The sequence below is a fragment of the Papilio machaon genome, chromosome 3 (genome assembly GCF_912999745.1).
Source record: "Papilio machaon chromosome 3, ilPapMach1.1, whole genome shotgun sequence".
Lineage (NCBI taxonomy): Eukaryota > Metazoa > Arthropoda > Insecta > Lepidoptera > Papilionidae > Papilio > Papilio machaon.
The window spans coordinates 2,577,889-2,593,238 of NC_059988.1; the positions used below are offsets into that span (position 1 = coordinate 2,577,889).

The 15,350-nt window shown below is 36.4% G+C and overlaps 1 protein-coding gene across 1 annotated transcript; it reads right to left on the reverse strand.

Moving 5' to 3' along the window:
• Positions 1-474: 474 nt before the first annotated feature.
• LOC106707875 (transcription factor E2F4) lies at positions 475-14,863 on the reverse strand. Its single transcript, XM_014499322.2, has 10 exons — positions 14,431-14,863; positions 13,868-14,073; positions 8,153-8,316; positions 7,684-7,880; positions 6,443-6,684; positions 4,981-5,086; positions 4,659-4,767; positions 4,262-4,521; positions 3,597-3,707; positions 475-947 (listed from the first exon to the last, which is right to left on the reverse strand). The coding sequence occupies exons 2-10, from the start codon at positions 14,069-14,071 to the stop codon at positions 838-840; spliced, it is 1,503 nt and encodes a 500-aa protein (XP_014354808.1). The 5' UTR covers positions 14,072-14,073; positions 14,431-14,863; the 3' UTR covers positions 475-837.
• Between the last annotated feature and the right edge of the window lie 487 nt (positions 14,864-15,350).

A 15,350-nucleotide genomic window follows, 5' to 3' on the forward strand; every position in this document is an offset into this window, starting at 1 on the left:
ATACCAAAAAAAACTAATAAACTAATTTTTCATGTATCAAAACATAGTTGATTTATCGTACGTTTGCGACAATTTACAATTGTAATGTCCGGTTTACATTATTCCAGTACTGTAGGACAGTAGTGCTTAAAATTAATTCTGGCATACAACTGGCATAGTTTAAATACCATATGGTACCAGTGAGCCAAAACAGTCCATACCAAGCCAGTGCTATTTTACTGTACTGGCATAATGTAAATCTAACCTAGTTATACTTAACTATGACATCACGCATCAGATCATGCAATTTTTACATTCGAATAATGTAATTTGAAGTCTATACAAAGGCAAATAACCAATCTGTCTTGCTACTGTACTGTACCGCGTATAAGTCAGTTTAGTTACAATAATAATCAAGACAACAAATTAGGATTGAAATAAAATAGTTTTAAAAAAGAAAAAAAAACATTAAACATTTGTTAGATTTCTGTGCGGTTATGATATTGAATATGTAATGATAATATCATTCAAAATTGTCTCAATTCAGACATCAAATTAAATTAGAATATTTCTCAGTCGGACAAAATGAAAAGTGGACAAAGATGAGTGATAATTTAAATGATTCCTACACGACACGACATCGGTTGCGCGTTTCAAACGCCGTACCTTTTTCATACTGCTATTACTTCACGTTCATATCAAGGTCCCGCCATTTTCAAACGAGCAGTCCACACAGCACCATACTACCGATGACACAAGACTCAAAGTCGAACAGTTCCGAATACGAGCTAGAACTCCAAAACGATCAGTTCTGTGAGTGAAGAACTCGAAATCGTAACAGTTCCATGAGTATCAGAACTAGAACTCGAAGTCGAACAGTTCCGAGAGTCCCTCGTCGTGGTCGAGACAGAAACCGTAGTCGGTGCCAGACATCGGCGGCTCCAGCGCCAGGAACGGCTCCAAGGGCTCTGAAAACCAAGTGGTTAACATTTCATTATCTTATTTTGCACTTTGTACCTTCACTGTGAGAAAAACATATTATCCGAAAATTAATAAAAATATTTTCTAAAATGTAAAGATGTGACTTCATTTTAAATTTAATATTTCACATTAATTTTACGGTAGCATGATTTAACAATAATAAGACAAGTTATACAAGAATTACAAGATTTATATGTACATAAAAAATAAAACTGCACGATACTGTAACTTACAATAAGTAATGAATAAACAAGCACCTTTTTAGAACATGTCACAAAGAAATCTCTTAAGTATAAATTATAACTAAAAGTTAAACGTCAAATAAACACACGATTTAGAATTATAAGTTATTTCCAAATTGTTGTCGTAAAATTAACTATCATTTATACATAAATAAAAGCGCTCAATGTCAAGCGACTTTATAGGCAAAGCATTATGTTACATCACAATAAGCGACATTTGGCAGCAAAACCACAATATAACCAAATAAATTGTGATTTATTAAGTTATTTGATACACAAATTAAATTAAAATTTCCTCTAAATATCGTATCTTAAAACATCGATAAGTTAAAAATACTACAACTTTCTACAACATAGAAAATGTGATACTAATATTATCAATTATTGTGATACAATATCGAGAAGATATTTTGAGGTGAACAACAAGAAGACAGAACTCTGTCAATAGTGCGGACGCTGTTAGAATGAGGGCGTTGTTACGTTGTCGATGGCTTGTTACGGTGGTATTAGTAGATGAGTTGGCTGTTAGTGGAACCGGCCGTGAGCTGAATCCCATGGTGCTACATGCGCGCACTGGAGCCGCACGGGAGACAGCTCGCGACACGGCCCCTACCCCGCTCCCCCCACTGCCCCACTCCCCCACACCCCCCACTGCCCGCCCCCCACACACCCGCACCACGCTCACACCAAACGGTCCCGGTAAATATGAAGGTGAAAGTGAATGACATTTGATGAGTGAAAGAACGTTTTGGACACAACTCAAGAGCGATAGCCCGATTCATAGATTGTAGAAATGTTAGGCAATAATGACTTTAAATAAAATATTACGCATGTTTAATTTTAAGTGCAAAGTAGAATTTAATTTTAAGTGGTTATGAAATATTATGTAAAAATAACGGTAGATAATAACAAAGTGATCAAATTTTAAAGAAAATAGTTTTTGAGTTCATGTAATGTTACTAAAAAAAAAAATTTAAAGACACATTACTGTTTTAAAAATCGACATTCAATGCACATAAAATGAGATGAGTTTCGCTTGAGAGTGATGCTAGAGATTGCTAGAGAGACTCACTTTAGGTAATGGATTTCTTCAGTGTGTTTCATTATAAAAGAAAAATTACAAAGACACTGTACACTTTACAGTAAGTTAATCCTGATCAAACAAATTTAATCTTCAATAGAAAGACACACTCATGCTTCAATCCATCTTTATATTTAAATAACTTACTAACATTCTTCATTCTTTTTTCAACCTATTGCTAAATTATAATATTTAATAAATATTAATTTTCAATCCAAACGTTTTCTTTACTACTTTGCATATAACTCTAGCATCACTGACAATAACCAGGGGACAGTTAACAAGTTAGTATGACAAAGCCGGGATGAGAATGAGGTACGGGTATGATATGACACAAAAGCATGCAAACGCGAGTGTTCCGGCACATCTTCTGTCAGCCGGCGTCAGGCGAGCGCTCGCGCCGTGGAGCTAGAACTCTGACTGTGATGTGACACACTGACACACAAGTCACAGGCCGAGTCCTAGCCACAAGACGCGACAATCCCCCATACAATCTTCCATCATCATGATACTACTTTCAAAACCTGTTGGAAAACATTGTCTTTGATGACAATGATTACAAATTATCAATAAATATTTACATTATTGATCAAAAAATATTACAATATAACTAAATCATCAGTCGACAGAAGTGTTAGAATAATTATTTAATAACCACAAAATATGATGAAATATAATGAACATCCCTTCACCTATGATTAATATGTAGACCCTTTAAAACCAATGAAAAGTTGGCATTGAAAGAAGCCCCTACGGCTTATCAAATGAAATTGTTTCCTCCACCAAAACTATTGCAATTAGTGCGCAAATTTTTTAATTAGATATTGAATGATATAAATAGATAGTAGATCATTAGCGTTGAATAGAAAAGAAATAACTAATAATTAAATATTTAATTAAAATTACAATAATAATAATTACAAGCTTTTTGACATGGTAAGTTCTGACACTATTTCCATGCAAAATGCTAATTTCATACAGAATAATAGTTAAGAAAAAATTTAAAAATATTTAAATAATTTACTAATATTTATCACTAACAGTCATGCTCCACTAAGAACACCACTGATATAATTCATATAATGTACACGTGTTACCAATCTGTGCAATTTAAAAAGCCTAAAAAGTATACATACATTGTGTTACAGTAATATTAGGTTACGACTGCAGTTTTATTTGTATTACTACATATTGTAGTCATTATTTTGTCAAAGGGAACGAAAGAGATGACAAAATGTATTTTATACATGTTTCACTACAGTCAAAACCCAGTGAAGTTTTGTTGTTTGTATGTTTGGCGAGTTAGTGATTACCTGACTCCTGGTCCTCGGTCTGCATCTGAAAGCGGCCGCCGCCCATGATGGGGGCGAAGTCATCGCTGTCTGCTATCAACGCGTTACGTAGACGTCCCCGCGCACCGCCCACTGCAATTACATTCATTATCATAAGCGATTTTATTGATAATACTAGCTGTCGCCCGCGACTCCGTCCGCGCGCAGTTAAAAAATAGGGGGGGGGGTTATGAAAAATAGATGTTGGCCGATTCTCAGACCTACTGAATATGCTAACAAAATTTCATGAGAATCGGTCAAGCCGTTTCGGAGGAGTTCAAGTTCGAACCCCGTGACACGAGAATTTTATATATTAGATTATTTGTTTGTTAGTAGAAGAAGACCGAAGAAAGTATGGATGGTTCGTGTGAAAGAGGATATGCGTAAGAAGAGAATTGAGATATGACGGCTAATAGAGATGTATGGAAGAGTATATACTGTGTTGACTCTCCGTATTTAAAAGGAAAGGCTAATGATTGACAATTTGTTAAAAACTTTATACCACCATGGTCCAAAGAAATCAGATTATTGTTAAGCTATTAAGATAAAAGTTTATATACCTTATATCGTTAAAATATTTAATTTTTAATACTACTTCATATGTTCTGTGATGTGACAGTACTTTCAATATGCAGTGGTATACTCACTATCGGGTGTGGAGAGCAACGTGGGCGACTGAGTGGGTGAGGTGGGCGGATGCCGCACGGGCGTGGACAGCCCCGCGATGAGCGTGGCACCTAACGTGGTGCCAAGTGAGGAGCCGATCGAGGCCATCGAGGTGCCGAGCGTGGTGCTGAGTGAGGCACCAAGTGACGCGGCCAGCGGTAGCGTGGGGTCGGTAACACAGGGCGTGCGCACCACCAGGCTGCGCGACCCTTGCTCCTCGCACTCCCGCTTTATTGGTGTTCTAGATAAACAAAATTAAACATTCTTCATTGACCTCGTGTGCTTTTTGTAATACCTAGCGCATGTTCTTGAGGTTTCTTGAAAATTTATGTTAAGTAAACTAATTGATTGCATTAAATAAATGTAATGTTTGCTTACGTAAAATCAGCTATAATAGAACTAGAGGGACGAGACTGCATTTGCGCTATGAGCGGCGCCAGAAGCGCCTTGTTGTCTTCCAAAAGTGGATCGGATGGTAGGAGGCCAGCTGTTGAAAAAAATAATTAAATATAATATGTCTATTTATACAATGATTTTACTATGTACAGTACACAATATAATATAAATAATATACAAATATATATTTCATATATTTGCGACAGTGACTTTTTTTTTAATATCCTCATCCTTTGTCTCAAGTTATATTTTAATTCTTTCAACTTTTTGATGCAACTTTTAGATACATGGATATGAAACATACATGATGGAGGTGACGCAGGCGGGTCCTTGGGACAGAGGTAGACTTCGATTTCTCCCGACATTGACTTCAAATGAATCATGTAGCCTTTCTCGTCAGGATGGGGTACCTGTAATTGAAATAGACAATATGTTCTACTTGTATAAGATCCATTATTTTTTAAATGTACTCATATCAAAAGTTCCAATCCTAAAAAAAGTATTGTATTATAAAAGCGAATTTTTAGATGGATGGATGGATATTTGTTACCATATCTCCAGAATGGCTGCATGGATCTTGCTGAAATTTGGCATAGATGTAGAACATACTCTGGAAGAACACATAGGCTACCAATTAAAGTTATTTTTAATTGCACACGGACGGATTCGCGGGCGACAGCTCTCTCTCTGTGTCGGTCCCTCATTTCTGAGGATCGTGGTCAGCATGTGCAGGGTCGTATCTGGAGCGGATGATATGCCTCCACCGGCTCCTGTCCAGCGCGTCTCTCACGACGGTATAAAATTTTGTGGACGACAACTCCTTCATTTGGTCAGTCCATCTTGTTGGTGAGCGGCCGCGTGGTCTTTTTCCTTGAGTGTTGCCAACGACAATAAGTTTTTCTAGACTTTCGTCTCCTCTGCGTATTGTGTGGCCGAAGTATGATAGAATTCGTTGTTGGCATATAGTGGAGAGGCGTGTTTTTATACGGAGCTTGGTCAGGATTGATGCATTGGTGCGTTTCGCAGTCCACGGTACCCTTAACAGGCGTCTCCAGCACCACATCTCAAATGCATCAATCCTTTGTCTCTCACGGGCTGGGATTGTCCACGTCTCCACTCCATACAGAAAGATAGGGAATACCAGAGCTCGTATCAGTCTGATTTTGGTTTTTATGCCGATTCCTCTTTTCTTCCATATGTTGGTTAACCGGGTCATCGCATCTTTAGCCATACCAATCCTCCTTTTTATCTCGGGAGCACACTTGCCTTCATTGTCAATTTGGGATCCTAGGTATATGTAGCGATCAACGACATTTATGCCAGGAATGTTGCAGGTTAAATTTGTTAAGTTTCCGGCTCGATCCACTATCATCACCTTTGTCTTTGCTCTGTTTACGACGAGGCCGACGTTGCCGCTTTCTGACTCAAGTCTTTGAAACAATTCCGTCATTTCTTCCATTGATGTTGCCAGGAGAATGGTGTCATCGGCATATCTGAGGTTCGATAATCTTTTTCCGCCTATGGGGAATCCCTTTTCCCAGTTATCGATTGTCCTCCTCATGATATATTCTCCATATAAGTTAAAGAGTGCAGGCGATAAGATGCAACCCTGTCTTACTCCTCTTTTGGTTTGAAACATATTGGAAAATTCAGACCCTATCTTGACGAAGGAACGGTTTTCATTATACAAATTCTGTATAAGAGCGACGAGGTGCTTCGGAACTCCAACTCGGGCGACAGCTAGCGAGGACAAAATTGAAACTTACACTAAGCCTAGTATCGGGCGGCGCTTTGATTGGTATGACGGTTTGATTTCTAAAGTCATCTATGGAGCGCAGGTCGGCGTAGGTGATGTAGGCGAGGGCGCCGTGCTCTGCCGAGAGGCGGGACAGGGCGTGCTCGGCCACCGCCACAGCGCGCGCCGCCCTCGCCTCCCGCAGCCCCAGCGCGCGCACCTCGCGCCGCAGTCGCCGCGCGCGCACCTCCTCGCCCGCGCCGCCGCCCACTCCTACAACCAACCACCGCATTCTTGCCACTAATGCATCTCACCACAATATCTAAAAACTCCCTACGTTAAATTAAACTTTTACATAAATCAAGAATTTTTAAGTTTTAAATCAAATTTTGCCATTTTAATTAGATTTGTATCTTTAAAGTTTGAAGTAAAGGTTCTAGTTCAAACTTTTTCTACCGACACGAATGGTAGATATCTTACTAATATTATAAATACGAAAGTTTAGATGGATGTATGTTTGTTAGAGGGTATCTATAGGAATCTTGATGAAATTTGGCATAGATGTAAAACATAATCTGGAAGAACAAATAGAGTACTAATTATGTTTTTTGTAATACTGCGCGGTCGGAGTCTTGGGGCGAAAGCTAATAAAAATGAAAAGTTGACAAGGAGTTCTGCCTAAGTAATTTTTAAAGCATTGAAAACATGAACTCTTTGAAGCTGTACTGTTCTTATTTAAAGTAAAATAGAAAAAAATTAAAAGCCATTCTCTGGAAAAATTAGGGCGTTGCTCCATTAGCCAAACCTGTTTACATTACAATAAACTAAACATTAACGTGGGAAAGTAGAAAAAAGTACAGCGCAGCAGTTCAACTATTATTTAAAGTGAAAAGCAGATGTCGCCAGTTATCTCACGACGTTTAAACCGTGGTACAAACGATAAAGAATAAATTACATGTGGTAAATAGTACATGTACCATAGGAGCGAGAAAATACCAATATAAATAAATAAGTTTCTTCATAATAACAATCGAGTAGTAGAGCTTTTATCTCATAGTAAATAATCGTGTATCTGGTATGATGATGTTCACATTAACCATTTAACTAAGCTAAAAAGTGAGGCGAAAACTCGGTCTTTTCTACAAACTGTCATCAGATAAGATGTTTTACCTACGGTTAATTCTTCAGTATTATTTTGAACTACAATAGTGTGAATACTAAGTCAGGTGGTTTTAAAGATTACAGACAGATTATGAAAGAAAGCGAACTTACCACATTTCCATTGTATATTATTTTTCGATCTCTTCTCTAATATTCCTATACCCTCTAATACGTTAGTGATATCGTATATGCGACGCTTCTGTACTGAAAGCTGCTCTGCAGCAATGTTCAGGTCAAGCACACCGTTCGGCGAAGACTTGAGGAGCGCGACGAACTTTTTCGTAAGTAAACCTAATGACGTGTCAAACCTGAAACAATTATCAGAAACTACATTAAAATTAACCATTAATTCTTCATTCATTTGCGTTGGTTCCTTATGCTAACATACCTTATGCTAATATGACCTGTGCTCAGCAGTGGATTTCTTAAACTATCAAACTCAGCGACCGTCCAAGTACCATATTATCCGCATCTTGTTATTTCGCCACTTTGATACCCATACTATCCCTCGTATTTAAAAACTAACTTTACCTATACATTTATGAAATAAATTTACCTACCTCGATGAAAAATATTGTACCTGGAGCGTTCTGTGTACTTTTTCATAGAACTGGACGGTCGGCTGTAGGGCGTGAGCACTTTGACGCGCTTCTGCTTTGGAGTTTTAAAGTCTGCCTTCATCGGCACCACGTGCCCCTGACTGCCTGAACTGCTCTCACTCAGGTTCAGTCTTCTTTTCACCGCCTGTGCACAAGTTTTGTGGTCGTATAGTCAGAGCTGACGACGACTGTCCAAATCCGGTAGGGTAACCGGTTCGATTACCACAACCGTAAATTTTATCATCGAATAAAGATTTCAAATACGACTATGGTTCTGAATACGAATCCTAAATGGAAAAATGAGAAGGCATACCTTATGCATAAGTATATTAGATACATTATAAAATTGGCTTGCACCTGATAAACTCATAAATCTTATCACGTATCAGTTATTATATGAAAATGTAATATGCCGTGGAACTAGGAAGCAGACAGCATTAAATGGAATTATTATTCGAGGCATCAATCTACACTCTACATAACAAGTAATTGCCTTTATTGGTGATATCCGTTGTCAAAATCTAGATGGAAATCTTTCATCATCTCTTTTCACTTTTATCACCAAAAGGTTTCCTTTTATTAAATGTAAACAACGGACTAAGCTAAATCTTCCATTATAAAAATCATGTCATTACCGCACTTGAAAACACATAAATCTTCTTACAGTGGCGTGACGTAACATCTTATTGCGGACACTGGTGATTTTAAGTTTAAATGGATTGCTGTTAGCAATAGGTCATAACGCAGCATCAGCAAAAGAGACTCGCGCCTCGTGACTGACGGAACTAATACTATTATAGGGCAAGGCAAGTAAATATAATTTTTATACAACATAGATGCACCTGAATGAACCGATAGTAGTAAGTCGGTCAAACCATTTAGAACACGTCATAACTTAAACACAGCATTTTAAATGGTACACAATATAATAAACAGAGAGGTCTAGTTTGGTTACAAGGTAAAGTTGAGGCAAAGGAGACCTAATTAATATCAAAAAATATTTACAAATTCAATTAAGTATCAAAGCTCATACTTTAGTATGACAATGATTTATTTACGTATGCAGCATTCTTGGTTGCAACAGTATTAACACTTTTCTATTTGGGTCACAAGTATGCAAAAGTTTCTAAACTAAATCATACTTAGAAATATGGAGGTTATGGCAGAAAACTCAGTGTGTATAAAAGGTAAAAGGATTCCGTAAATGAAAAACATTCACACAACAGAGGAAAGGAACATGCATTGGTTTTAAAGATTCAACACTCTGTTTCGATAACGCAGACACTAGTACAAAGTGCAACCACGTGGCGCGCAGCTATACGATTATATGACAGTATGCGAGATGTTTCTCATATTAGGATACAGCAGAATAAAAATGCTATTGCAAGAGGAAGGACTCTTGTTTTTTTTTATCAAAAATGCATTAACTTACTATTTGTTAAAGATTAGCAGCATTATGAGACAAATTAATTTTCGGCGTATTTTAAGATTCATAGTAAGAAACATACGCTTGCTAAATTTCACGCAAAATGTACAGGGAAAGCCGCACCCTATCTCGTTCGGGGGGGAACGGAAGCTATCCCCGTCTCTGTCTATTGCGTGTCCCGATTGGAAGATGATGTTGCCTATATTTTGTAATCATTTAATTACCATCAAATGTACTACTTCTCTATAATTTCCTTCTACGAAATTGCATAAGTAAAACAATAAAATAAAATCAACTCCGTATGTTGCTATCAAACTTTCTGTTGTATCCCTTGTAATATAATTTTGTAAGTTATTCGACCTCGCAATTTAGTTATGACTATTTCGCTTGTCAAGTACCTATACATAAAACTTCAACGGATAACAATGTCAGGCTTGGAAGCGACGTATGCTTCTAGAAAGTAGACCTTGACCGAATTAGCTACAAAGAAATGCAGGTACAGCTATAAAAATAACGATAGGTACAATTTGTGTATGCTTCAGTAACGTTCGCCTTTTCCTACAGCGAGAATAAGATAAATCTGAAGAACGTAGGATATAGCAGGTAGAGGATAACGGTATAATGTTTGCCAGGTTTTTGTTACATCCTTTAAACCCTTTCCATTCCCTAAAAGTAAAAAATTCTTGAAATCAAACACACAAACCTAACATCGAACAAACGAGGTATGAAACAGACTTAAAAATTATCGTGAATATTTATGGCCCAAAAATCTAAAAATAAAAAATAAAAACGCAACGAATAAAGTGAACGAGTAATATTTAACTGATAATGAATTTATATTAAAATTGCGAAACGCACAAAATGCACAAAACTATTTAACTTAATTACAAGGGCAGAGAGTTAAATGAATGTCACACAACAGCTGAATATCAACGCGTTATAAAGCCGGTGAGAACAATAATGTGCCGACTCCGTCGGGAACACGCACATGTCTGTCTGGTGAAAAACAGGCCCAAGCATTGGAAAGTGTCAAATATTTATTTTTCATACCATAGTGCACATTTCAAGTCATAAACTGCGTCACAAAAATAAGGATTACTTACATTTATAATGAGGCCAGTACCAACATAAAAAGAATCTTCCAATATCACTCGTACAACTCGATTAGCAAAGATCATGACGATTCAAAACGATTAAATTCAATATAATAGTCTTATCACTGTACAATTTACTGATCGCGAAAACATCGTGGAAATAGCAACTCAATTGTATGTTAATTAAAATAATTTGGCAAAAGAATTAAAAATGAAATGGAATGTGCGCGATAGATGCAAGATATATTTTCAATGATTCGATGCAACAAATTAAATTCGAAACGTCAGGGCCAAAGCCCCCCGCGTAAGGAAGTGTGTGGGGAGGGTACCTACCGGCACAATGCACGACATAAATTAGAATCTACACAAAAGCTGCCGAGCTCTCGGAAGGGACCTCCAGCAAAAGAATGCCAATTTCTTATCTTAAAATTTTTGTTATTATTAATAGTGAACGAGCCGCTCTATTGTTAATTCGCTGAATTGCGGGTCTCACAAGTCTTTGTGCCCATGTGTGCCACCGTCAGTAAATCGGAGCAGATGTGCTAACGGGCCCGCGGCAAGAACGTCGACCCCTGCCTTAAACAAAATTCTCGATTAACATAATCAATTTAGCCCTTTCTGTGATCTTACGTTAATAATTGATAGGCGAATTATATAGTGACGAATATCCTATCTGTACCAATGATGAGCGAAATCTTTCCAAGGATCGATTTAATGGAGAGAGGTTGTGTTACTCGTTATATTGTAGTCCAAGGGGTAAGTCACCCCTGGGTTATAGGGATTAGTCGCAGGGAGAGGGCATTGACTGATTTGCGCATACATGTACCTGGGCCACGTGTCCGCATGGGTTACCCACATGGCGTCGCGCAGCTCGTCATCCCGCCGGCGACTCACTGCCGACATGTGTCACACTACACTTGTCCAACGCTATTTTTAAATTCATTTACACGAAAACGACAAGTTTAAGGTTAGACCTCCAGCTGATTTCATAATTAGTTTTACCCTTCGTAACATTTTGACGATAGCTTGAATTTTCCATAATAAATGTACCTACTTCATGTCACGGAAACTGTCCCTTCACTGGCCACTAAGCCCACTCATCAAGAGATAACAAATTTGACTGCTGTTAGAAATTACATTAGAAGAAAGTATGATGTCATGTGACCTCCATTTATAGGTACTACATGCACAAGGAACTATAAATTACTTGTTCAGGAAGGCATTAATTAAAAGATGTATCACATCAACCATTGTAGAAATAATAAAATTTAATTCTGTTCTTTGAAAATCAGGAAATGTCTCTCTTTTAGATTAAGTAAGAATTAAAAGTTCAAGAATATTTTTCAACTTCAAGTATAATATACAAAATGTCACTATAAGCAACAAATGGCATAATTCATTTACAAATTAGCCAATGTTTTACCTTAAAGGGAGAAAACCAAGGTTACTGTGTAAAATTATTTCATGTAAACATGTTTATTTGTAGAATATATAAGTATTAAGAAACAATAACCAATTAATACTACTGCAATACTTATCACATATACAGAGAACAGATATAAAATTACCATAAAAGTCTTTAAAATAGTTTTGTAATCTATAAAACGTTTTTATCAGGCTATGATAAAACAAAAAACCCACATCTTTCACTAAACTTCATATCCCTTACATTTCCACTGGAACTAAGGGGAAGAGATAATGTAAAATATAGAATATTGTGGCAATAAGCAAGTAGTACTACTAAAAAATGTTTCATATATCTCTTAATAAGGACTTAAACATCAAAGATCACTACCATACCCTGAATCAAATCATTCCAAAACCTAAAAATTCGAATGATTTTGTCAGCTTTTTCAGCATGCTGGGTATTACTATTACATTGTGGTGACAGTACATGATGATGCCTTTGTCTTGTTTCTAATGCACTATTATCAAGTTAAGAAAAGTCACAATAGGAACAGAACTTATTTTTAAAGTAAAGCATTTTAAATCTTTAACCAAATAATAATAGAGGATATGAAGTTAAGATGGAAACCGAACAACTGTTGATTTTTTCTACAATATTAAGTTTAAAAAGTTTTTATACTTCCTCATAAATAAATATTAAAATATGTACAATTATTTCATTATGATGTAACTTTATACATGAGTAGCCATTGAAATCTTTTTAAAATTTGATATTAATGTAAAATCTCAATTCCACTTGTCAGTTCATTGCCCTCCAATGGGTCTTTGACCTTAAATGTGACCAAAATGTTTCTAAAACTATGACCATTTTAATTTACAATAAAAGATTTGACTTTCATAATTATATGGTATATTAAATAACCTAAAACATTTTGAAACCAAACAAATTGATTAATATTAAAAGATTTTTTAAATGTCAATTAAAATTAATTGATAATATGCGTTAAATTATATGCAAAATGGTCAAGAAAACAATAACTTAGAACCAATTATTCAACATTTCACTAAAAGACTAAGATCTGTTTAATTTGTGTATGTCACTTCATGTTACTGGTAACATGATAATTTACAAAATGATTGATGAAAGGGGATTATAGAATTGAAGTAGTTTGTTTCCTGAATTCCACAAAATTCTTTTTTTTTTTTACATCTGTGCGACCTGCTTCTCATTAGAGTTGATAGTGTACACTTCATTTGTAATAAGATATTACATAGGAGGCAAAGTATGGATGAGGTGAGGTGAGGGTCAATAGCTTGCAAGTAAATTGGTTACCTAAAACTATCTTTGATATAGTAGTAGTATTGTAAAGACCTAAATCACAGTGAAATCAAGATGACTCTCGCTGGGCCCTAAACTTGAAAATACTGAATTTGAAATATTTTTGTTTGAGAACAAATTCAGATATCAGCTTGAAATATAAAATTTGGCTTCCTTGATTTACATTTCTTGTTGAAGTTGTGTTTTAAGTTGGATTAAATAAGCATGTTACAAGGATAGCCATTATTCTAATATTGCTGATTAATACAGTCAAAACTTGTGATAAAGAATGCGTTACCTTATGGACCATATTAGGAGAAAAATATAGCAAAATTAGATGGTGAAATGTATCACCAAGTGCAGCTGAAACGGTCAAATTTTTATTTAACTTGTAAGGTCATGGTTATGACTTTAGTAAATATGGAAACTGAGGAAAGTTTTAATAACTTACTTCAGACGTCTTTGGCGGTGCCGAGGGCGCCTCGCGCCTGATTTGGTGCTGTGGCGTAGCTCCATAACCATGGTCGAGAAGGTGGTAGCTGATGGGCTGACTGGGGCTGTCTTCCAGTAGCGTGGTGTGCGACGGAGACGCCCCGACGCGTACCACCACCTCTGCTTCGCCCTCCGCCTGCCCTCGCTTCACCCCCCTCGGCATCGCTGTTCACAAAAACTAGACATGACCATCTTTTCAATATGATAATAGCAAAAAGATAAAACGTAAGTATCACAATTAAATTAGTGAAGAGGTTAGGGGCGCCGTGCGCGCGGAAATCACAGGTGAGAAGCCTCCAAAGCGGAGCGGGTCGATATAAATTATAATAAGTTTTATGTAATATATGAAGGCTATAGCAGTACCTGCATGTGCCCAATTTTGCTTACGTCACTTTTTCAAACGACATTTTCCCCAAAATATCGACGACCTAGCGGTAACTCCTGCTTTCAACCGCTCCAAAATGATACGTACACACATCAGATAAATGAGTAAAAAAAACGTTTAATAATTGTAATACTTACGAAAGGTGTAAGCGAACGATATCCGAATTGAGAACCATAAAACGACATTTAATGTTTTCGACGCAAACGCTACATTATCGAGTACTCAAAATAAAATGTCCGCCGCTTTGTTGGTCTCGAGTGAACTCGTGGACATCGAGGCCGATAAATTTAGTTAAATATCACAAATTATCGTACACATATTAATTAACTCACTGAGAACTTCACTAAAAACAAAATACAAAAAAGAGTAGTCTATTCCACATTTTATATTTATAAGATAAAATGAAGAGCAACGTAACGACGACAGGAAGCTTTTCAGAACATCTGGCTTGCAAGCGACGTAGCAGTGGCGCGAACTACGTGCGCAGGCGCGAAGCGGCCGACCAAGCTACCCCTAGCCGACGCCGATCTTCAAATCCTCCCCTCGTTTGAGAAGCCATAAAAAATATAATAACGAATTTTGAATTTTCGTTAGGCGACCGGTTTTACCGCCACGAACGTTTATAAAATATGAATTTAAAGCACCTAGTAGTAGTAGTAGTATGCTTAAACCTTTTAAGTAGTTTATATTTTTTTTTACAATGTATACTATTTTTCTTGATATCTAAATAAGTTTGCAATATAATAAATAACTCGGAGAAACTTTCTATTTCTTCGAAACATAAACATTTCTATTTTATTTCACTTTAACAAATTAACAAATAAAAACATACAATAAGTCCGGTTGGTTTGTTTAAATTTTACATATATTTTAAATTTAGTATGGTGTAGTAGTGCCTTTTTCTGATGAGGATAACAGAAAGACACTGACCTTAAAACAGGAATCGTTATCGTAAATATTTTATCTTACCTTTGATAAATATTATATTTTAAATTTTAACATATATCTATTATATTTATAAAAGAATCAGTTCTCCATAATCAGAAATATTAATTTT

Bases quoted from the DNA above. Each gene is read 5' to 3' on its own strand.
- LOC106707875 (XM_014499322.2), bottom strand. From the start codon at position 14,071: ATGCCGAGGGGGGTGAAGCGAGGGCAGGCGGAGGGCGAAGCAGAGGTG. The intron at 4,768-4,980 runs GTATGTTTCATA...TTTTTTCAACAG, and splicing joins GCCTGCGTCACCTCCATCAT to CTGGCCTCCTACCATCCGAT. The intron at 948-3,596 runs GTAATCACTAAC...CTTGGTTTTCAG, and splicing joins GACCGAGGACCAGGAGTCAG to AGCCCTTGGAGCCGTTCCTG.